The sequence below is a fragment of the Myotis lucifugus genome, unplaced genomic scaffold (genome assembly GCF_000147115.1).
Source record: "Myotis lucifugus unplaced genomic scaffold, Myoluc2.0 scaffold_472, whole genome shotgun sequence".
Lineage (NCBI taxonomy): Eukaryota > Metazoa > Chordata > Mammalia > Chiroptera > Vespertilionidae > Myotis > Myotis lucifugus.
Genome location: NW_005871520.1, coordinates 135,547 through 159,043, shown reverse-complemented (window position 1 = coordinate 159,043; position 23,497 = coordinate 135,547). Strand labels below are relative to the sequence as shown.

At 47.9% G+C, this 23,497-nt stretch overlaps 1 protein-coding gene across 3 annotated transcripts in view; it reads right to left on the bottom strand.

Annotated features, from left to right (window-relative positions):
• The window catches only part of FBXO10 (F-box protein 10), a 30,600-nt gene that overhangs the window by 5,483 nt on the left and 1,620 nt on the right, over positions 1–23,497 (bottom strand). The window contains exons 2-9 of one of the 3 annotated variants that reach the window (XM_006103215.3): positions 21,826–21,944; positions 9,801–10,391; positions 7,811–8,644; positions 6,677–6,826; positions 4,641–4,777; positions 3,462–3,532; positions 1,957–2,109; positions 445–714 (exon numbers count right to left, since the gene is read on the bottom strand). In XM_006103215.3, the coding sequence (XP_006103277.1) occupies positions 445–714; positions 1,957–2,109; positions 3,462–3,532; positions 4,641–4,777; positions 6,677–6,826; positions 7,811–8,644; positions 9,801–10,391; positions 21,826–21,900 (2,281 nt within the window). In that variant the 5' untranslated portion in view covers positions 21,901–21,944. Of the gene's footprint in view, positions 1–444; positions 715–1,956; positions 2,110–3,461; positions 3,533–4,640; positions 4,778–6,676; positions 6,827–7,810; positions 8,645–9,800; positions 10,392–12,242; positions 12,259–21,825; positions 21,945–23,497 lie in introns of those variants that run through there. The other 2 variants (XM_023744543.1, XM_006103216.3) reach the window with 2 other exon arrangements.

The following is a 23,497-nucleotide window of genomic DNA, read 5'->3' as shown; positions in this document are numbered from 1 at the left end:
GTGCCTGCCAGGTGTGGGTTTGGCACTGCAGGGGAGAGGACACCAACATGGGTGGGATTCCGTCTTTGCCTCAGTTCACAACCTATCAGAGTTGAGGAAACAGCTCCACACACAAGTCCCCCTAACACCTGCCACTGGGGTGGGGAGGGCACGGTGCAGAGGAGGAAGGATGCTGGTGCGTCGCCAGTGGCTCTGAGGTTCGTGTTGTCTGGGCTGTGTGAACGGGAGGAAGGGAATTTCAAGCAAGAGAAGCAGCATGAGCAAAGTGGGGGGCTGGGGGACAAGAAAGGATGGATTCAAGTCTGGGGACCGGGGTATCGGGTGAGTGGACAAAAGAAGTGGCCAGTGAGGCCGGAGGGCTGGAAGGGCCAGCCCGTGAAGGGCCATTTTAAGGCGTGAGACCTCGACGGCTCTGGAGCAGGGGCGGAGGGCGAGGGGACTCACCTCCGTTGTGATTAATACTGTTGGACTCCACGAGCGCTATGGTGACGGGCTGGCGCAGCGGGTCGTCGTCCTTCTCCAGCTCGGGCTCCCAGAGGATGGCATCCCCATCCTCGCTGAAGTTCTCCTGGGCCCCATGGCCTCCAGGGAGCTCCCTGGAGCCCTCCTTCTGGCTAAACACCGCCACTCCGTACAGGCCATTGTAGCTGACGTGGTTGCTGGTGACGTGGGGCAGGCTGGACGACATCATCCACACACCACAGCCCTTATTAGCTGGGAGAGTGAGAGCAGTTGGTCACTGACACAGCAAAGGGTGACAGCCTCCAGCGTCGCCCCCGAGGGGAAGCAAAAAAGGCACTGGCCCGGGCCAGAGTCCCTGGTTTGCTAAAGGCCTGGGACAAGTCACTGCATGGCTCTGGCTGCAGGCTCCTTCATACGAGAGGGAAAGTAACAGTCAGGATGATCTTTCAACTAGGATCATTCTGTCGGGTGTAAAAGTGTTCTGAGAAACGTCAAGGCCACACTCCAGATCAGAAGCACAGAAGCCCATAGTGACAGGGCCAAAGGGGTCACAGAGTTCATCTAGCCCCACCCCTCCCTGAAGAGACAGAGGCGGCTTCAGTTTGAACCTCAGCCCTACCACTTCCGAGCTATATGACTTTGAGTCGTTAATGGAACCTCTCCATGCCTCAGTTTCCTCCCCTTTAAAATGGGGTTAACTGCCGAAACCGGTTTGGCTCAGTGGATAGAGCGTCGGCCTGCGGACTGAAAGGTCCCAGGTTCGATTCCGGTCAAGGGCATGTACCTGGGTTGCGGGCACATCTCCAGTGGGAGATATGCAGGAGGCAGCTGGTCGATGTTTCTCTCTCATCGATGTTTCTAACTCTCTATCTCTCTCCCTTCCTCTCTGTAAAAAATCAATAAAATATATTTAAAAAAAAAATAAAAAATAAAATAAAATGGGGTTAACTATCTCAGAAGGCAGACATGAGGATTAAATGCAATAATGCATAGAAAGGGCCGTGCAGCGTTGGGTCTGAATAAGTTAGCTGCTATCATGCTCACCATCATCAAATACACAGTTCAGAAAGACTAAGGCTTTAACCCAAAGTCAGAGTAAGTGAGAACAGCTTGCTTTCTATGATTATCCTGTTTCTCCCCTATTATATTCAGTTCTCTGGGTCACAAGAAATGATGCTCATGTATCCAAGCTTAAGTGGCCCTGTCCTTACACAACACCTGACTCCTGCCTTCTGCTGTTTTAAATGGAGACAAAGCTCTCTGCTTTGCTGACCCCACGGGATCGCTCTGATTACATGGCGATTTGCCAGAGGCTCCTGAATTCTGAGAGGGTCTGTGTAACTGTGGCCCGAGATCAGTGCTATCATTCAGACCAGGTCTCGGAAGCCCAGGGAAAGGCTACAACTTTCTCGGACCCACAAAGGAGGGTCCTGGGCTTCCAGCCTCCCAGGCAGGACTGGACCCCAGACCCCTCCCCCGGAACGTGCTCCTCACCGTAGATGGTGTTTCCTTCTATCAGCCCTTTGCCTTCATCTCCCACGACCACGCCATCTGAATAGCCAAAGCAGATGAGGTTGCTCCTGAGGACGGGGACCCCTCCGCGGCGGATGTCCACACCTCCCCACTGATTCTCACGGATGACGTTTTCTAGGGAGAAGCAAGTAAGAGGGTCAAGACCAAGGGCACCTGCAACGCTGGCAGCGAGGACTTGGGCAGCTGAGAGGAAGGACGATCTGGACCAGGAAGCTCGGGGCTTACCCAGTCAGCACCCCAAACCTTCTTTGGCATTTCAGGGACTTGTTTGCTATCTGCTTTCCCCAAGGCAAGCTCTGTGTCTGTCTGTGCTCTCCTACATTCCCAGTTCCCACTGTACCCAGTGGCCTTGGGAACGGATGACTAAGAATAATTGGCAGGGGATGTCTGCCCTGGGGTGGTGGTGGTGGGGGGGCTGTTTCCAGAAGGGCTGAGGCAGAACCCAGCCATTCCCCCAACAGCCTAAGGAGGCGCTAGCTTGTCCTCAGCCTCAGCTCTGGCTGACCTCTCCCGCCCCTTCACCTGCCCAGGAGTGGGCTGGAGAGTCCCAGCCTGAGGGTGGTCCTGGACCATCTGCGCCAGCACTGAGGCAGGGCAGACGCTCAGCCTGCTGGGACTAGAGTGCAATGGCTCATGAGACCCTGTGTGACTGGCCTGTCCTGCCTCTGTGACCCCATCTCAAACCCTCACACCTCGTCCACCACACTCCAGTCACACACGTGACCTCCCTGCGCCTCGGGCACGCCAGGTCTGTTCCCACAGGAGGCCCTGCATGGAACCCAGTCCTTTTCCCAGGGTCCTTCTCATCATCCAGGTTCTGGCTTACAAGCCACCTTCTCAGAAAGGGCTGCCCTGACCACACAATCTAAATACCACAAAGTCCCTCTAGCTCCTTATTCTAACTATCTGTCGAGCACGAATCATCCTCCAATAGGCCTTCTCCTGCTTGCATATGTATGCTTTTATTTATTTACTTGCTTCCCCCTCCTAAAATGTCAGTTCCTGGAACAGGGATGGTGTCTGTGTTGTTCACTGCTGTGTCCCCGACTCCTGGTCCCGGAGAGCAGGGCTCCTGGGTACGGTGAGTGTATCCTAGTATGTGTATAAGGGGAGGTCTGGGCAGGCTTCCCCGAGGAAGTGACACCCAGGCTGAGACCTGCAGGGTGAGCAGGAGTTGGCCAGGCAGAGGGGAAGGGAAGTGGGGATGGGTTTCCAGAGCAGGCAGGAGCCCGTACAAAAGCCAAGAGGGGGAGCTCAGACATTCTGTGTGGCATCAATGTTCCTGACAGCGTGATGCCAGCCACCCAGTGAGATCCTGTGAGCACTGGGCCAGCATCCCCGAGTTAGCCACTACTAGCAGGAGGCCAGTCTGTCCAGGTGAAGGACTGGGGGCCGGAGGCGGGGGGTGGGTGCGGGTGAGGCAGAGCCCACTACCTGACCGGCCAGGCTCCAGCATCCCCACCTACCTGTGATGAGGCCTTTGCCATTCTCATTCACAGCTATGCCGGCTGCACGGCCCTTGAAAATGTGGTTCCCACTAAAATGTAAGGAGAATAAAACAGGTGAGACCAGACCAATGTCATGCGTTGAAGACGATGCCGACTCAAGGTGACTGCCTTCTTTTGTGGGCTTCCCCAGATGGCTCAAGTCCACAGCAGCATACAGCGCTTCCTGAAGTCCTAGAAGCCCGGCATTTAGCAATCTTCAGTTATCACCGACTAAAAACTAAGCCTATAGCTATGCCATAGAAGCACAAGGCTCTGTGGCCTCTCTTGACTGGCATCCACATACAAACAACATTTTATTTATTTATTTATTAAAATATATTTTTATTGATTTCAGAAAGGAAGGGAAAGGGAGAAATATAAACATCAATGATGAGAGAGAATCATTGACTGGCTGCCTCATGCACGCCCCCTACTGGGAAATGAGCCCGCAACCCGGGCATGTGCTCTGATTGGGAATCGAACCGTGACCTCCTGATTCATGGGCCAATGCTCAACCACTGAGCCACACCGGCCGGGGCCCAATGCCACCTTTTTAATAAGGCCTTCCCACACATCCCCTCTCTGGGAGCTGTGCATTCATATACTTGTTGCTATGGCACAAACAGCAGAATGGCTCACGCCCTCTCCTGATACTTTGATAGATTTATCCCAGTCTGTCCCGTACAATAGCTGGGAGGGCAGATCCATGGTCCCGGTAGTGCCACCGCCCCTTCCACCTACAGCTCACACCCTGACAGATCTCGACGTGCCTTCATGCTGAGGTCAGATGGAGCCTCCGAATCTTAGCACAGCATCCCTGTGGCCACTATCAACTGACCGGAGTTAAAATCTCTTCTGGGCACATATGTCCCCCAGACGGGAGTAAGCTCCGGGTCTGGCCCTTGCTACCTCTGTTATCATTGTTAGAAGTGCTCAGTAATAGTTGCTGAATAGAATGGCTACATGGTTAACTGGAAGGGAACACAGAAACACAAAAGTGGTTGTGCTATTGTGGGATTGTGGGTGCAGTCTATTCTGTGCTTGCGTCTGCTCAGTTGCTTTAGCAAACAAAAGTATTTTCAAATGGGGGGAAGCTGGGAGAAGGGAAACAGATGAGAACCATGGTGAGCAGGACGGTCTGGGGATAGCAGCGCATACCTCACCACTGGGTTTCCATGGTACAGGATATAAATGCCAGCCTCCTTATTGGAAAAGATTTGATTGTTCCGGATGATGCCTTTCCCATTGCCAAGGACGACGATGCCTGAGCGAAGGCCGTGGTGGATCTGGTTACACTGCAAGTGACATGAGATGCCACAAAGGACAGATCAGATAGGCCAGCCAGAAGCAGAGTGCTCACGCTGCCCCACAGCAGGCCGGGACGAATACAGTGGAGAAAGCTCTGTCCCTGGAAGAGCCCTAGCACACGGCCAAGTGCACAAGCCCTGCTGCCCTGCACAGGTGCACACACGGAACCAATCAGGGAGACCCTGAAGACAGGAGCCTTCACGGCCTCGCCTGTGAGACGCTGTGGTGCTGGCCCTACCACTGGGGGCTCTTGCTTGTCACCGGCAGGCATGCTACTGGAACTTTCTGAGCTCCCACACACAATCATCTGGCCACGCCACACTTCCCAGGGTCAGGGGAGCCTACCTTCAGGAACGGGCAGCACCCCAGTACACGAGAATGTTGGCCAACCCAAGGGGGCCACATCTGGGGAAGGGTGAGAGCCATGTGGCTTCTAGTCCACAGTTCTTGTTCAGAGGAACGCTGGAGCAAGGTACGGCTCTGGGGAACTTAGCTATCCCATGGGGCATGAGGTCATAGGTGTGTGAGCTACAAGGAACCTTGGAGACATCATTCTAATTCCTCGTACAAAAGGGCAACAGGCCCAAGGTCATATGTTTGTGGCAGAGCCAGATTTGAAATCTAGTTTTTTCTGTTTCCCAGTCAGTTAGTTGCTTTTGCCCAGTGACAAAATTTTTAGATTATAATAAATTATGATAACATTTTTTCACTCTAATTGTTAATTTACAGCCCCAAATACAATCCCATACTTACACCAGGAAGTTAGCTATTTCTCTTTCACAGAATGTTCCAGTTTGCCTAAAGTGTCCCATGTTGCAAACTCCTATTCTTACTTACTTTTCAGACTTTCTCCTGACAGGTTGGGCCAACTCACCAGGGCAACCATGGCCTAACAAAAGTCCCCCAGGGTTGAAAGCTCTGTGAGAGGGGTGTATGCAATGACATTTCCATCCACGCCCTTTCACAAAGCCAGGACTGACATGCAACACCCCCTTCCCACTTCCACCTGCTAACTGGCCCGCCCCCTCTGTCCCCGGAAATACTTTCTAAGCCATGGTCATGCGTCAAACACCAGCTGCATGGCAAAAACAGTGAGAGGAAGAGTTTGAAAGAAGACACACTAGGCATGTCTCTTTAAACACAGTTAGGATTTTCCTTTCTCTGCATTTCAAGGGCAACTTAGATATAACGGGTTGAGACCATTGACCCTGAAAAGACTGCCTAGGTTCAAACCCCAGCTCCGTCACTGGCTGTGTGGTTTGGAAAGATCCTCAGCCTCTTTGTGTCGCAATGTCTCATCTATAAAATGGGGATAATAATTCTACCCCACAGGGTTGTGTAAGGATGAAACCATAATTAAGTACATATATACAACGTTCTTAGAATGACCTGGCAGATAATGAGCACTCACAGAAGGGTGGGTATTATTTTTCCAGGTCCATAAAAAGTCCATCACATTCCCAGTTTCTCGGAAGCCTGTCTCTCAAGTCGCTGGTCTCATGGGCTAGGATTTTAAGTGGCTTTCACGCTGGTGCAAAACTACACTCACAATATCCAGGAAGCAAATAACCTTCAGAACTAAATATCCTTTTTATAGCAAAGAATGGACTAACTTGGTGTTTTATTTCTGACCCACGTGACTTTTAGGGCAGACATCGTCATCTTTAATTCGTCACAAACCAAGGAGAGCCTATCAGGGCCCTGTGAGTGTTCCCTGTGACTGGACCTCTTTCTTACTGACGGGGAGACTGCAGGGAAAAGAACAGGGAACCCTTGTACACAGAAAGCACTATTTTTAAGATGGCAACACTGATGTAAATATCCCCAGAAATGGTTTCTGAAAAGCAAGAGCCACCCTGAAAAGGCGTGACGACAGAGAGGAGTACCAGAACGAGCGGGTTGGACCTCTTCCGGATGTCCACGCCAGCCTCCGCGTTGTGGTAAATGTTGTTGCCGGCGATCAAGCCTCCACCCTCCAAGCGAAGAAAGATGCCTGACGCTTTGCAGCGGTGAATGTCGTTCCTGAGCATGACGATCTAAGCAGGGAAGAGAAAGCCATTTGTTTTCCTGTCACAAAGGATTAAAAAAAAAAATCACTCAGGGACACCGAGTCTCTTCCTTAGAGTCTGGTCTGTGCTGTGCCGCCTGCAGGCGACAGGAGCGCCTCGAGGTCACACGGCCGGCCGCTCTCCAACTGTGTGTGCCCAGGGCAGAGCCATCTCCGTGCCCTTCCTGGCTGCCCCTGCACCAACCTCACACTGGTTCTTTAATGAAACCCGATCGGAGCTTGGCCCTGGGCTCCACAGTCACACCTATTGAGCAGAATAACTGGGTGATGGGATGACAAAGACCCTTAGAGAGGATGGGATTCGGTGGTCCTCACACTCAACATGCATTGGGGTCACACAAAGATTCCCCCAGAGGTCCAGGGGCACAGCTACGAATGGAATCAAGTTCCAGATCTACCACTTCCTACCGGCCTTTGCAAACATCCCCCTGCCTGAGAAAGCTAAGTACGGTTTTTTTCTGGATCAGGCCTTGCTCCTGGGCACAGGGACCAGCTCAGTAAGCCCTGCATGCCTGCCCACAGCCCCCTGCTTGAATTAATGCCACTTAGCATATAATTATGCTCAGGATACACCATGGATATATATATATATTTTTTTAGTCAAAAACTCTGACTATCCATTTTTCAGGTTCCTGTCCAGAGACTCACTAGCTGCATAATTGATTCAATGGCAGCACAATTCCTGCAAAAAGTCCTGAGGCCACAGTTCAACAGGGCTACAACTAAGGCTCTATAATGGTGTAAAATGATAAAAATAGTTACTGCCTTCCCCAAATCAGATGATGGAGATAAGGCAAGTGTGTTATCAGTTTAAGAAAAAGATGAAAAAATATATATGCAAAATAGCCCCATCAAAGCCCTCCTCTGCATATAGCCACAAGAGACTTCTCATCAATCAATCATGTCCTGGTGACTCTCGAGGCCGCGTGGCATTATGGAGTAATGACAGCACCTTGCTATTGTGTATACACCGCACTGCGTAAGTCAGGTTCCGGAAGATGTTTCCTTCCATCTTGGCTCGGCCATAGGAGCAAACGAAGACGCCTCCCTTGCCGTCCCGGAAGAGGCACTTGCGGATAAGGCAGCCCTGCACGGAGCTGGCCAAGGCCATGGCCTCCTTGTCCTTCTGCAGCTCCTGCTGCAGTGAGTTCAGCACGAGGCAGCTGGGCAGCTGAATGGAAGCTCCTGGCAGAGGTGGGCCCAGGAAGGAGCCCCCCAGGACAGGGCGTGGGCCCTGCACTTGGTAGGATAGTCTGTACGTGAGCTGCTCCTCATCCTCATCCTCACCGCTGGGACTCAGGCCTCCGTCACTGCTGTCTGGGGTCTGGGCCAGCCTTTCCCCATCACTGCCCACCTCTGCCTCCTGTGAGCTAGCCTTGGAGCCTGGCTTTGGGGAGCTAGAGACTGGGCTGGTAGGGCTCTGGCTACCCTCAATGACAATGTCACAGGTCCTTGGGCTCCAGGCCTGGTCCCTGCTCTCCAGGTCCAGGGACATTAAAAAGTCAGAGTCTTCTGTGGGGAGCACACTGGGAGAGGACTTAATGAGCCCCAGTAGATACTTGTAGGCCCAGTTCTTATCTGCAGACGGGTGGCCCTCAACTGTCACCGAGTTGTTTTCGCTGCCCACAAATTCACAGTTTTCCAGGACACACAGGGGCACATTGTGCAGGAAGACATGGGTGTTTTTGAAGGTGCAAAACTTCACTTGGCAGGTGCCTGGGCCATGGACCTGGATGTGCCCATTTTCAAAGTTGCAGTTGTCAAACTGGACATGACCTGATGTTGTCTGGGGAATGAAAAAGAGAAAGTGAAGACGACAGGGATAAGATCTGTGTAGCTGGTCAGTACTCTAGCTGCTTGTTAAGGAGGGTGGAGCATGGAGAGCCATTTGCCCTGCTGATCATGCCCCCTTCCCCACGAGGGCATGTGCCAGCTGATGCCAAGCGGGACCTGGGAGCTGCTCTGCATCAGAGGGAAGACAGATAATTTGGAGTTGCCTGCCCTTCCCTCCATCCGATCCCAAATGGATGGGGACAAGAGTAGAAACGAATAATAGCAGAAAAGTTCACCTAGATTATGAACATAGACTCTGGATTCTATCTCTGTCCCTTTATAAATCTGAGATCTGGGTATGTCACTTAATCTTGTTGAGCCTCTGTTTGCTCGTTTATAAACCAGATAATACAACCCATCTTAATAATGGCTAAAAAACATGCCCAGCACACAGTGAGTGCATCACAAATGATTGTTGGTATGATGATCATTACAAATCTGAGAGACAATTTAGCGGACATTGGTGGTAAAGTGGCAATATAATTTTTATTGACTAGGGACATAATCCAGGGATTGCAATTAGTTCCTAGGCAATGGAAAACTGCAGACTCTCTGCCAGGAGCTACCAGCACCTCCGTACATGCTTTGCTGTGAACACAACTTCTGTCAGTGTTCCTGGGAGGAATGTTTTGGGACTGGTATTTCCTGACCCTCTCTCCAGTCGCTCTTGGTAAAAACCTGGTCTTCCTTGACCCTCCACAGGGTGGGGCTGATGCACTGAAGGTTGCTGGCCTCCCCTCTCTGGCTCCCTCTGGGCATGCTGCCACAAAGTGTTCTCTGCTTTCTGTCACCATGTGGCACGCTCCAGAACCTGGATTTCCTACCTAGTTGCTGCACCTTGGCTTCAGTTGACCCAGTTTGGAAGGGAAGAAATACAAAGCAACTTCAGACTCAAGTCCAAGGCTCACTTTTAATACAGCTTTGCCAAGAACAAAGCAGAATGTTAATCTCTATTGATCCTGTGCCTACTTCTCAACTGGAGCAGAACTCAGGGGAGTGTGTTAGAGCAATAACAATTTAACTCTCAATTCCAACAAAAAAGGGTCACTGAGAAGAGGCCAAACTCAGGGTCAGGGTTGAAGAGGCCATCCTCTGATGGGGGTGCCCACCTTGAACATGAAGGGCGAGAACCAGGCTGGCATGAAGACGAGGTTGCACAGGCGTGTGGTCGAGCAGTGCTGATCGATGCTGGCGAGCAGGGCCACCTCCCCCAGCTTCCCGTGGCCGACGATCTCCACGGGCACCTTCAGGATGATTTCACCTTGCTCTTCGTACACACCGGGGAACAGCACAATGCGGTCATACAGGCTGGCCATGGCCAAGGCACTGCCCAGGCTGTCAAACTCACGGCCTGGCCCGACACTCAGGGTCCGGCGTTCCCGCCTCCGGCGAAAGAGAGAAAAGCAGACGGAGGACTCCAAGTCCAGGGCATTCTTGGTCCACGTCTTGGAGGCGAGGTAATGCTGCTTGAAGGCCTCCCTCCAGGACTCGGGCTCCACGTCAGGCTGGTTGGGCCAGTTGGGGTGGCGGCACTCGGTGCAGCCCAGACACAGCTGCCGCCAGCGGGTGCTGTCGAGACTGAGGACCAGTTCATACCAGGCCCTGCACACCAGGCTGCAGCGGCCCAGGTCGGGGAGGTGCAGGTAGGCTAAGATCATGCGCCACAGCTCCAGGGGGAGCCCGCCAGTCTCCATGGTCACCTGGGGAGACAAACACAGAACAAAAGAGGCTTTTGCTGACCCTGCTTGAAGTCCCCTTCCTTTTTTTTAAAAATATATTTTATTGATTCTTCACAGAGAGGGAGGGAGAGGGATAGAGAGTTAGAAACATCGATGAGAGAGAAACACTGATCAGTTGCCTCCTGCACACCCCCCACTGGGGATGTGCCCGCAACCAAGGTACACGCCCTTGACCGGAATCGAACCTGGGACCTTTCAGTCCTCAAGCCGATGCTCTATCCACTGAGCCAAACTGGTTAGGGCTCCTTTTTTTTTTTTTTTTTTTAATAATCCTCACCTGAGGAGTGAGGATATTTTTCCATTGATTCCTCAGAGAGAGTGGAAGGGAGGGGGAAGGTCTCCCTTCTTAAAATACCCCCTGCCTTCTCCAGACCCGAGGGGTGAGCAAGGGAACAGGCCCAGCCAATTATAGGACTCCATCCCCTCAATACTTCTCTGGGATTTTTCTACCTGAAGACTCTTCTCTTTGGTCAGACAGGGGTCTGGGTATGACCCCAGGACTGCTGGCAGCCACACGCCCCAGAGTACAGAGGACACCTTGTGGTCCCAGAGCCAAGCAGAAATCAGAGATGAAAGATACAAATTGAAAAAGGGAAAGAAAAGAAGTGAGCACACGTGTACGTGTCCTGGAGGCACGGATTCCAGACTCCCGCAGGTGCCCTGGAATCTTCGGTTCTCCCGTCAGTCCTGTGAGGACCTCAGTGGCCTTCCAATGCGCTCTGTGCTCGGGCTGGTTTGATCTGGGTTTCTGAGACGGGTGACTAAGAGTTTGGACTAATACGGAGGAACCTGCCTTTGGCTGTGCCGGCTCCAGAGCTCGGGATCCCTGCACTCCCAGGCAGGGCCTCTATTTCTTCACACCGATAGGAAGGAGAACTGAGGCAGTGAGCGTCCATGTGACTGTCTCTCCTCATAACCTGATCCAATAATCACCACTGCTCCCCAGGTGAGGCAGCCTCAGGAAAGGCTGCGGCCGGATCAGAGGCTGTGGGTCTTGGTCCTGGCTCTGCCACTGGTAATATGTTGATGGAACCCTCGCGTCCTAAACATCTACTGGGCTGGCTGCACAGCCATCTGCCCCCTTACTTTTTCCTGGAAAATATTCTTCCTTCCTCCAGCAATTTATACCCATGGATACAGAGGTAGGGCTCCCGCAGCCGTGTGTGTACAACTATGCTGCCCCAGTCCCTTGGCTGCAACGGATTGGACCCTGGATGGCTCCAATTTGTCCACCGAGACCTTCTCCAAAGGAACATGAGTTGTGATTCTAGAACAGCCGTGGGCAAACTGCGGGCCGGATCCAGCCCGTTTGAAATGAATAAAACTAAAAAAAAAAAAGACCGTACCCTTTTATGTAATGATGTTTACTTTGAATTTATATTAGTTCACACAAACACTCCATCCATGCTTTTGTTCCGGCCCTCAGGTCCAGTTTAAGAACCCATTGTGGCCCTCGAGTCAAAAAGTTTGCCCACCCCTGTTCTAGAACCAGGTTGACTTCCTGAGTGGAGGGGAATGGATCACTTCTTTCCTAAGCTATAAACTCAGGAATGGTGAACATTTTCTTGATGGGAGGGGGTGGGGGGTATGGTGCACAAGAAGCTGGTCTAAAATGAGAGAAGAACGAATCAGAGCCAGAAAAAAGCAGAGGGTGGAAACAAAGGGCATTCCAGTCATGGCTCCAGGCTATTCTCAAAGCTCAGCTTTATCCTTGCCTTTTGAATTCCATCAGCTATCTTAGTACCCTTATAATAAATGTTCCTTTTTGCTTCAGCTGGCTTCATTGAATTGTTGTTGTTTATCTCTACTTACAGCCCTCTCATTGATGAGTGTCAGTTTCTCCACCTGAAAACAAGGGACTGTGTTAGTGCAACTTCCAAGTTTGAAACCCTATAAAGTCTCTAGACAACTAGGAACTGAAACTTAGAAACAGGGCAGACTCCACAACCGACTTTAATGTTTTCATTAACCTCTCCAGGGCCTCCTCTCAACTTTATGAAAATGATGATCATACTTGCCAGCTATTTAAGCCCCAGGAAGGCTAGAAGCACAAATGTATGATTATGTCTGGAAGGAATTCTGAGCTTCCTCCGGACAGATGTGGCTTTAATGCTAAAGATTGGTATTGGAGCCTACGTATGTGGGTTTCTCTTTAATGATCACCCGGTGAAACTTTACAAAGTCTCAGGAGCACTGGAGAAAGCCGGTCTCTGGGTTGGTAAGCATTACAGCTACGGAGAAAATAGGCTCCTGGCAGCTGTCTCTCCCCCTGGTGAGCCATTTATTCAAGGTGGTTTCTGTGACAGTGACGGCTCCTGTTCCTCACCTACTTCTCTAGCTATGTCTGCTCAGGTTTTTTAAAAAGAAAAATGTTCTTCTACTCCTTCTCTAACCATTCTGTAGCTAAGTGAGCACATTCATTCCCTTGGCTTTAACTCCCACCGAATTTGTGACTACAGAATCTGAAATCTCCAGTCCCGACTGTCTCCATACGTGAACACCCCATGGCCTGTTGGGCATCCTACCCGGATGTCCCACAGATACTAACACCTCAGCAGCGTTCCCAAACTGAACCTCCACTTCCACTTCTATTTCAGGCCTTGACAGAAAAACTGGAACTGGATCCACTCTTCTGCCATAAACAAGTATAAAGCTGAACAAAATATGCTTTCACGCTTTGAACAGCCAGCTGCACAGGACTGTGATCTTAGAGAGAAGGGAAACATGGGGGGTGAGCGCATGACCGCCCCACCTGGAGTCCTGAGGCACCTGCTGACTGGGGGGAGGGTGATGGAGCCCAGGCAGCGTGGCTGTCTCACTGAGCAGCAGATCTGAGTTCTGCGCTGCTGAGGTGGCTGGAATCTCTGAGGCAGGGCGCCAGGATGGAGCGAGCAGCATAGAGTGGTGGGCAGTTTCCTGGCTGAAAGCTGGACTGCACTTGCACAGGGCAGGACTTCATTGAGCCTTGTAGGGATTGCCTGCTACGGGGTAAACAGTGATACCAGAGATCACACAGAACTGGGAGACAATGGCATTCCAGCCCAGAATATGGCCGCTCATGATGAGACTCAGAGGATATGCCATGAAGAATAAATTCAAATTGGAAGAATAAAAGCAAGCCTGATGGGACCCACCCGTATCTTAATTGCCTGCTAGAATAAAACTTAATACTCTTTAAAAAAATAAAAAAGACAACATATTCTAGACTCCCTCAACAAGTCAGCCACAAGATAGGGTGGTGTTGGCATAAGAAAAATAGAGTTCGGACCCCCTCTGAGCTGAGGAGGGTTTCCTTTTATTCAAATGTCATATCCCCGCTTGTTCCATTTGGCTTTATTTACTGCAGCTTTACACTAATCCGCGGGGATCCAGGCGGCTACAGGGATTTCTATAACCAAGAAACACTTTTTTAAAAATGTGTTCAAGCTTTGTCCTTCCTTTTGCCATTGGGGCTCTGAGCTATGGAATTAACAGTAACGAATGTCCCCCAGGGCCTGTGCACCTGGCGTGTGAGCCCTGCAAAGGGCTGGAGAAACAACAGTGCCTTGTGTGAGACGGGAGGAAGCAGGTCCTGAGGTTGGCCTGACGCTGTTCCTTTATGCACAGGTTCCCGAGAGAGTGAGAACTCGGGGTTTCCGTGTGGCACCCCTAGCAGCCCAGTGGAGGTATCCACGTGCTTCCAGGTCACCCAGTGTCCCCAGCCTCAGTAGGCGAGGCAGAGGCTACCCTCTGGGGAGGTGAGTCCCACAAGACTTGGCTCTCAACAAGCGGCTCTACTGCGTCCCAGCCCTGTGACTTCAGGCAAAGCCTTTAACTCCTCTGAGCCAATTTCCTCATCTGTAAACAGGCTAATGACGGCTGTCCTGCTACACCTCATGAGGATTTTGAGAATTTCCAAAGGAAAAAAATATCATTTATTCAACGAATATTTGTTGACTGTCAACTGTTATGCGAGGCACTGTTCCAAGTACTGACAAGCAGTAAACAGGACAAAGTCCCTACCTTCAGAGACAGACAATAACTTTTAAAAATAACATAGCTATAAAGAGAAATAAAGCAGGCTGAGTGTGCATCTGTGTGCATGCACACGTGTGCTATTTTAGAGAGGGCTGTTAAGGAACGTCTCTAAGGAAGTGACATTTAAACAGAGACCTGAATGACACTTAAAGCCTTGGGATGGGTTGAGATCACTAGAGAGAGTAGAGAGAGAGGAGTCTGCTGACCAAGTCCTCGCCAGCCTGCCATGTAAAAGGCGTGAACTGAAAAGGACTTGCTAAGAAGAAACTGGGAGTGAATACCCTCAGTACAGAAGTCTCGTCAACATAAACAAGGAAGGGCTTCGGAAGTAAAGCTTGGCTCTGTTTTGTCTCCAGACTCCCACTGCTTCCGAGAAGGTGGGTTCTGTGGGCCATTTAGTTTGCTGAGCATCACGATGGGTAGGCAAGTCAGGAATAAAATCTCTAGTGACATCTATCTAGCTCACCAATGCTTTCGTTTGAGTGGATTTGTGGGTTAGTGAAGGGGACACGAGGAAGTACCATGTCACACCATAGGGACTGTCCATGTGAAAAGTGAGAGCATACACAGCTGCAGAGTGGCCAGGTGACACTGTGCCTGGACACCTAACATGAGGAAACACTACGATGAGTCAGACACATCCTCTGCCCTCAAGGAGCTTATCATTTTATATGTAACTAGTGGCCCGGTGCACGGATTCATGCACATTGAAAGGAAATTAATTAGAAGAAATACTTTAATATCGCTATTCACCCTTTCTCTATAATAGAAATGTCAGAGATGAAAGAAAATTAGTAAAATGTATATGATAATAATATATAAATTGATTAATAAATAAACAATAACAACATGATATAACAACAAAGACATGATATAAAAACAACAAAAACATGATATAAAAACAACATTGATACAATGACTGATAAATTGATTAAACTTATTCTAATATCTTCCTGTATACCACATTAAGAGTAAAAACACTTTCAGAGTACTTGACTAATTTCCCTTGTGATGAAGTATTTACAACTTAAACTTTAACATCACTTGTTCTTCAAACTCGAGAGAAAGCAACATATAACTGACCATGTCCAAAAACAGGTTCAGATAGGAATATGCCTACTCTGTCTAGAGTTTGTCCTTGTGATTTATTAATAATCATCGCCAATGCTGGCATCACGGGAAACTGTCTTCAAATTAATTTAAATGGGAAGCCAGTGTCAGATGGGACAAATCAATTCTTGGAATCAGAACAACCATGATTGACAATGACAGACTGAAACACACGCATGTGATTGGTGCCAGCAAGAGCTTTACATGTATCGCACATGTGTGAGTCAGCGTTTATTTTTAAATTGCCAGTGCACGTCATATATACTGGCCAGTTGGTTGGTCAGACGGTCGGACAGACATACAGTCGGTCACTTAACCTTTTATATATATAGATTCGCTTTCTTTATTATCTGTCTCCCCTAAGTATAATGTAAGCTCCTAATGGCAGAAACTTTGTATCATGCTTTGTATTATGCCTAGAACTATGCCTGGCACACAGCAGGTGCTCGATAAACATTTACTGCATGAATAAATAATCCCCGTCATCATTATCTTGGGCATTAGTAGAGCTGAGACTATTCAAACCATTAGCTATAGAATCCCTACTGTTACACAGATCTCCATGGAATAAAAAAAAAAAAAAGAAAACCCAAGTATGTAGTCAACACTTGCTATGTACAAGGCCATGTAAGCACTAGTAGGGAGTCAGGAAACAGATAAAGACTCCACCCTCAAGTCTGGTAGGAGACAAAGATATCTTTATCAAAAAAAGCTCCCCTAAATAAAAATAAATAAAAAACAAACAAAGAAAAAAAAATCCCAACCCATAGTATAAAGGGAAAAGTCTTTGTGCCATAAAAGAGGGAAAGCCCTTGTTTTAAAGAATAAAGATGTGACCTCCAGCTGGAGAAATGAGCCATTAAATAATAATAAAAGGCAACAAAAACAGCCGCAGCTGTCATTCGCTAGGCAAGACTATTTGAAGGGCACAGATAGTAAGCACTTTCCTGCCTCATTTCACTTCATCCTCCCAACATCTCTCCCAAGCCTTGCACTCCGAATGCTGTTCCCAGGACCTAGGAGTTGGTTAGAAATGCCGACTCTTGGGCACCCGCTGGATCCGCACTGGCATTTCAGCAAGATGACCGGGAACTCCTGTGCTGTACGTTAGAGAAGCACTGATTCGAAATAGTACTGTCTTCATGCTACAGATGAAGAAACTAAGCCTGAGGGGACTTACGTGACAAATGACTTACCCCAAACCACTCCGACAGAGAGCAGCAGAGCCCCCTCTTGAAGTCAGGCCTGACCCTGAAGACCGGGGTTTTAACCACTGGGGGTTTAGCCAAGCTTCTCGAAGAGCTGGCACCTGAGTTAGACTCTGAGGGATGGCTGAGAATGGGGCCAGAGGCGGGAGGACAGGGGAAGGCAGACCGAGGAATGAGTGCCAGCAAAAGCCCCGAGGTAGGAAACATCTTACCCAGAGTAAGAGACTCCGTCTGGCTGCAGCTCCCAGTGTCTGACAGGGTCAGGGAGAGAGGCCAGCTGGATCAGTTCACAGAGTTTCATTAATTTGGGGGGCAGTGGGGAGCTGCACCAAAGGCCCTACCCCATGCTGAAATGACTCAGACAAAGGGACCCAACAGGCTTCTAGTCTGGGCTCTGCCTCTCCCTCAGGGGCAATCTTGAGGGCAGGAGCCTTAATTCTGTTTTCATATCCCATGTTTGTATAACGACGAAAATGCACTTACTTCCTACCTAGGGAGGCCATGTCCGTGTCAAAGTGGCGGGAATTTTGCTTTTAATAAAAAAGTAAGCAAGGGATAAAAAGTATCCAGGGCAGCTCAGAATTCTACTTAGTCCGGACAAAGGGATAAAAAGATATTATCTGCCCTAACCAGTTTGGCTCAGTGGATAGAGCGTCGGCCTGCGGACTGAAAGGTCCCAGGTTTGATTCCGGTCAAGGGCATGTACCTTGGTTGCGGGCACATCCCCAGTAGGGAGTGTGCAGGAGGCAGCTGATCGATGTTTCTCTCTCATCGATGTTTCTAACTCTCTATCCCTCTCCCTTCCTCTCTGTAAAAAATCAATAAAATATATTTTTAAAAAAAGATATTTTCTCCCCACATCACCAGGCATACAAAGCTCCAGGGCAAATAACTACAAACTGTATTAACTAAGCAACTGTAATGGTAATGATTTTAGATCTTTCTTCAAATCAAAATAAATCTCCCTAAAGTTTTGTGCATCTTCGCTTGAAAATACACAGAGTACAAGACTGTGAACCACGAAAGAGCCCTGTATACATACATACCTACACACATACACACACTATTGGAAACGAGACAACTTAAAACTCTGAAGATGACAAAAATCTCAGCTGGGCTTTTCATCATTTCTTCAAGCCTTAGCTCCCTTCAGCTGTTTCTTATTTTCAGCTTTGAAACCTGAAGACATAGACCAGAACACTGTTGCACATATGGTGCTTTCCGAGTGTGGCTGGAGCCATAAGGGCCCTCTCTCTCTCTCCCTCCTTCAATGCACTGCTCGTTCCCTGGGGTTCACCTAGGAGAGCACACTGGGTTGGGAATCCCAAGACCTGGGATTTCGTCCTGATTTAACGCTGCCCCTCGAGGAGGCAGTGACTGTGTGATGTGGACTCATTAAGTACCAGGTACTTTTCATGTCATCTCAATGAGCACATAAACGACAACCCCAGTGGTCGTGGTCTTATCCCCAATTTCAGGAGTAAACAGTTCCTCCCATTTTTTGTTCCGTTAGTCAGCAGCACAGCGGAGGTTCCTAACCCAGAGTGAGCCCACAGCCCTTGCACAGGTCCCTCGAGAGCCTAGGAATTGGCTGTTGTTGGGTCTGATGTCCATCTCTGGTCCAGTAAGTTCTGACTACTAGCGGGTAGGGATAGAGCATGATTTCATGTAGAAAACATGACCGTCTGGGGCTTTCCCCGGCATGAACAGGAGTTGTGGGTGTAGAAGTTTCTCTTAAAAAGGACTATGGGACTAGCAAGCGCCATGGCTGTTATGCTGAGTAAACCTCCACATGCTAGAGAGCCCCTCCACTCGCTCCCTCACCCCTGCTGCTGTGAACCACCTCCATGTCCTCAGCCAACAAGCCAAAGTGCCCAGTGGCTGGTGGGCAAAGGAACTGTTCAAACAGACCCTTCCTTCCCTTTCGGTGGGCTCATGAACATGTGATGTCCTCCTCTGTTTTTCTTGTACCTGATTAACTAAGTTCATTCCAATGACGACCTCTCTAGCCCTCTTCTTCCTTTGCCTCACTCTTCCAATCATTACTGCAGTGGGCTGTGGGAGCTTTAACTTTTGTCTGCCCAGCACCACTTCCCTCTCTGGTTCCTTAGAGGACCTCCGCCCCCATTCCATTTAGTCCTGATGGGACTGTCATTCATAGGGCCTCAGGCCTCTAGCACACAGGCTGGATACTTGACCCAAAGTAGACAATCAGAACATCCCATTCCCTTTGCCAGGATGGGAGCAACTCAGAAGAGTTCATTTGAGGAATGAAGCCAAGTTAAGACAAGCAAGGCTGGGCAACTGGGAGAGATGGAGACGCACACACACAGAGCCCTAAAAATATTTTTTGAGCCCCTGGATTTAGCTCTGCAGTTCAATAAGCCAACAGACTTTCTTTTTAAAGTTAAGAGTCTGAGCTCATTACTTGCAACCAAGAGTCCTGACAAATGTACATAGTTTTCTCAAGTAAATTCTTTGCTCTCTGACTTTTTCCTCCCTCATCACATTTGTTCCATCTGTTGGTCCTTAAATGACTGTAATCAAAGCTGACGCAGGGCATTACAACTAGTCTACCACTAAGTGGGAAGCGGACAAATGGGATTCAAGTGGTCTAAAGTTCCTGTACAGTCAAAAGAAGAGTAGGGCTATTTATCACTTCTACTTTTATCAACTTTGGTTAAAATAAAATTTCAGGGACAACCATTAAGAGATAGTGCATAACACCCAAACTAGTAAAAAAGAAAACACCTGAATGATTAAATGCCTGTGCCCCCCCCCCCCCCGCAAAAGGAAAGAAAGCTAAAATGAAATGAAGAACTGGCAGGATAAACACATTGAAAGCATAAAATATGAAGGCATTTAAACCTAAATACATCAGTGGCTATATTAACTAAACAGGGACTAAATGATCCAGTTAAGAGACAACGACAGGCTATAAAAAACAAAAATCAAATTATATGCTGTTTATAAGACATGTCTGAAACATAGACACAGAAAGGATGAAACTAAAAAGGTGGGAAATGATATAACGTGCATAGATTAACAACAACAGAAAGATGGGATAGTTATATCAGATAAAATAGAGTTTAAGGCAAAAAAAATTCACCAAGAAAGTATAACAACTTTAAAATAGTATGCACTTGATAATAGGGCCAAAGATATAAAGCAAAAATAAAAAGTGAAATAGACAAATTCATAGTCATAGTTAAATATTTTAACACAGTTCTCTCTATCGTAGCTAGAATAAGCCAAAAAACAATCACTAAGGATAAAGATTTGAATATAATTAATAAACTTAATCTAATGGCATTATATACAACACTGAATCTAATAACTGTAGAATACATATCACTTTTGAGCACATATCCTATATAATAAAAGGCTAATATGCAAATTGTCCCCACGGGCGGAAGTTTGACCAACAGTTAGACGTGCGCTGACCACCAGGGGGCAGTGGTGGCAGGCACCCAAGGGGAAGGGAGGCCCCAGCCAGCAGCCGGTAGCCACTAGGGACCCTGCCCACACACAATTTTCGTGCACTGGGCCCCTAGTTAACCAATAAAAAAGTGCATCAGTAGTAACCAAGGAAAGAAAATTAAAACCACAAGAGATATCGTTACACACCAAGAATAGTTAAAAAATGTAAAACTGACAATACCAACTATTTGTAAGGAGGTGAAGCAACTGAAACTCTCATATACTACTGGCCAGAAAGTAAACTGGTACAATCGCTTAGAAAACTGGCATTACCTGGCAAAGCAATTGCACTCTGACGTAATAACCTAAAGAAATCTGTTCACATACACAACAGAAAATGTGTAAGGATGTTGTTGTTGGCACTGTTCTTGATAGAAGCAACACAGGTGTCCATCAACTACAGGATACATTGTGACATATTCCTATCATGAAACACTGTTGGCAATAAAAATAAATGTGGTCATCAAATGGATGCAACTCACACACAAGCTGAGCAAAAGAAGCAAACCCAAAATGCACACAATATGATTCTATGTGTACAAACTTTGAAAAGTAGTGAAAATAAACTATATCGTTTAAGGGTGTAAATATAGGTGACAAAAATGCAAAGAAAAGTCAAGATAGCTGTTTCTTCTGGAGAGGATGTTATGACTTAGAAGGGGGTGCTACTGAGTATTGGCAATATTCCATTTCTTGACATGGGCGGTGGTTACAGGTATATTTTCCTTAGAATTGTTAAACTATACATTTGTGGGGGTTTTCCTGCAGGCATTCTTGTTATATCTCATATTTTTATTTTTTTAAAAATATTTTTATTGACTTCAGAGAGGAAACATCAATGATGAAAGAGAATCATTGATCAGCTGCCTCCTGCACACCCCACACTGGGGATCGAGCTCGCAACCTGGGCATGTGCCCTGACTGGGACTCGAACCATGACCTCCTTGTTCGTAGGTCGATGCTCAACCACTGAGTCACACCATATTTTTAAAAGTTTAAAACAAAGACAATGAAATAAACATACGAATTATTGTTTGATTCTTATAAAAGTTGAGGGAACCGAAAATCCTTCGTTTTTAAGTTAAAACCTTGTCCCCCAAATATCTAACAGGGTGTGTGCAAACAAAGCAAGTAAATTTTCAAGAATGCCTACTTCTCTTAGGACTATAGGTGGAGACACAGTCTCTTGGGAGCAGATCTATGCTTTGCCAAATCATAAGAGGATCCTTCTTACATATGAAAAGCAAGGTGAGTAAGCACCCAAAGTTCTAGGGGAGTTGTCTTGTTGAAGGCTGCCTGCCATTCCTGAGAATCCTTTGTAGGCAGAATTCAGGAGAGGAAATAGAATTCACTTACCAAAAAATGTCTTGGATTAGGTTTAGGAAGAAAAAGGATTAAGCCTCCAAACCCTGATACAAGGTTTGAAAATGGTGTGACCCTGAGGGCACCTCTATGCCTCCAAAGAGAACTCACCAGGAGACTGGGAGCCCAGCCTGGTGACAGGCTCAACGCACAGCCCAGAGTGCAGTGCTTTGGGGAGAATGGCTAAGCACATGAGCATACGCCGAAAAAGCTCTAACCTTGGAATCCAAGCCTGGGATCAAGCTGGCAGGAACCTGGTCCAACAAGGGTGTTGAGCAGCAGTGACCACACATCCCTGGACCGTGCAGGACAGCTCTTCCAGAGTGATACCATGTAGCTGTGTCAGAAATAACAAGGTGGGTGGGCTGCTCAAGACTCTACATTTCTCCCTCCTTTGCGGAATGAAAGTAAGATTGACTTCTTTGCACTGCTTAAGCCCCCAGGGGGCTTGGAAATGGGAGACATTGGGATTACTAATCAGGGCATTACAGGACTTGGAAGATTACTTGGAAAAATAAAGAAACCCAGTGACTGCATTAGAACACAACTGGTGAAATGGGGCACACAGATAATGAGAGAAATTAGCAGTCTTTTCAAACAAAGCCTGTGATAGATGACTTAAGAGAAGGTTCATTCATTAAGACAAAGCGAAAGAACAAAATGCTTCTTGTAGTACCATCCATTATCACTATGCAACTGAGACAAGGAAAAGGAACTTGTTTGTTTTACATCTTCCTTGAAAAGCCTGTCAGTATGTGATGTCCAGGACACTAGCCTCTACACCTATCAGAGTCCCATTGATTTGCCCCTTGCATTTCCCCCAAAGGCTCCGAGGTCCCTAAGCCAGGATAGATATAGTTTTAATCTTCACCCGAGGACATGTTCATTGATTTTTAGAGAGGGGAAGGAGAGAGAAACATCGATGTGAGAGAGTAACATAGATCGGTTGCCTCCTGCATTTGCCCGGACCGGGACTGAGGATCAAACCCGAAACCTAGGTATGTGCCCTGACGGAGAATTGAACCCGACATTTCGGTGTATGGGACCACATTCCAACCAACTGCTACACCAGCCAGGATGGGTCTATGTATTTTTTTAATCTTTATTTGTACTTATTCCCACTCCTCATGATCCTGCCACCCATGCATGTTAAAGAAGGAAGGAGGGAGGGATACAGGAATGGATAGTTTTGCAACTGAAAATAAAAATACAGATCTACCACCAGAAAACAGAAACCCACAGTGAACAGGGGACTGCTTGACCACGTTATTGGTTAACAGCTACTTGTGCTATCATAAAAATACAATTCATCCAATAACCATGGAAACCAAAATGAAGGCACTATGGTGAGGGTGGCACATTTCAGAAGTCTAAAAACAATTAGAGGCCTGAAACCAGAAAGACAAAGAAATCCAACTACTCCAAGCCAGAAAGAAATCCTTTCCTAAAAGCCCTGAAAAAGCAGCCTTTTTTCCAGTGTCTAACATCTCACCAGGCTTCAACAAGGGCTCTGGGGGCTGCTGGGACAGATCATGAAGTAATTTAGGCCTCTCTGTGTACTTCTGTCCCTTGGGGCCAGCTGCTGTGAGGCAAGCTCACTGGGAGCTGAAACTTACTCTTATTATAAAATGTACTGAGCCCTAACCAGTTTGGCTCAGTGGATAGAGCGTCAGCCTGCAGACTCAAGGGTCCCAGGTTCACCAGTCAAGGGCATGTACCTTGGTTGCGGGCACATCCCCAGTAGGGAGAGTGCAGGAGGCAGTTGATCGATGTTTCTAACTCTCTATCCCTCTCCCTTCCTTTCTGTAAAAAATCAATAAAATATATTTTTTAAAAAATATATAAAATGTACTGAGAACCAGCAGAGAAATTATATATATATATATATAT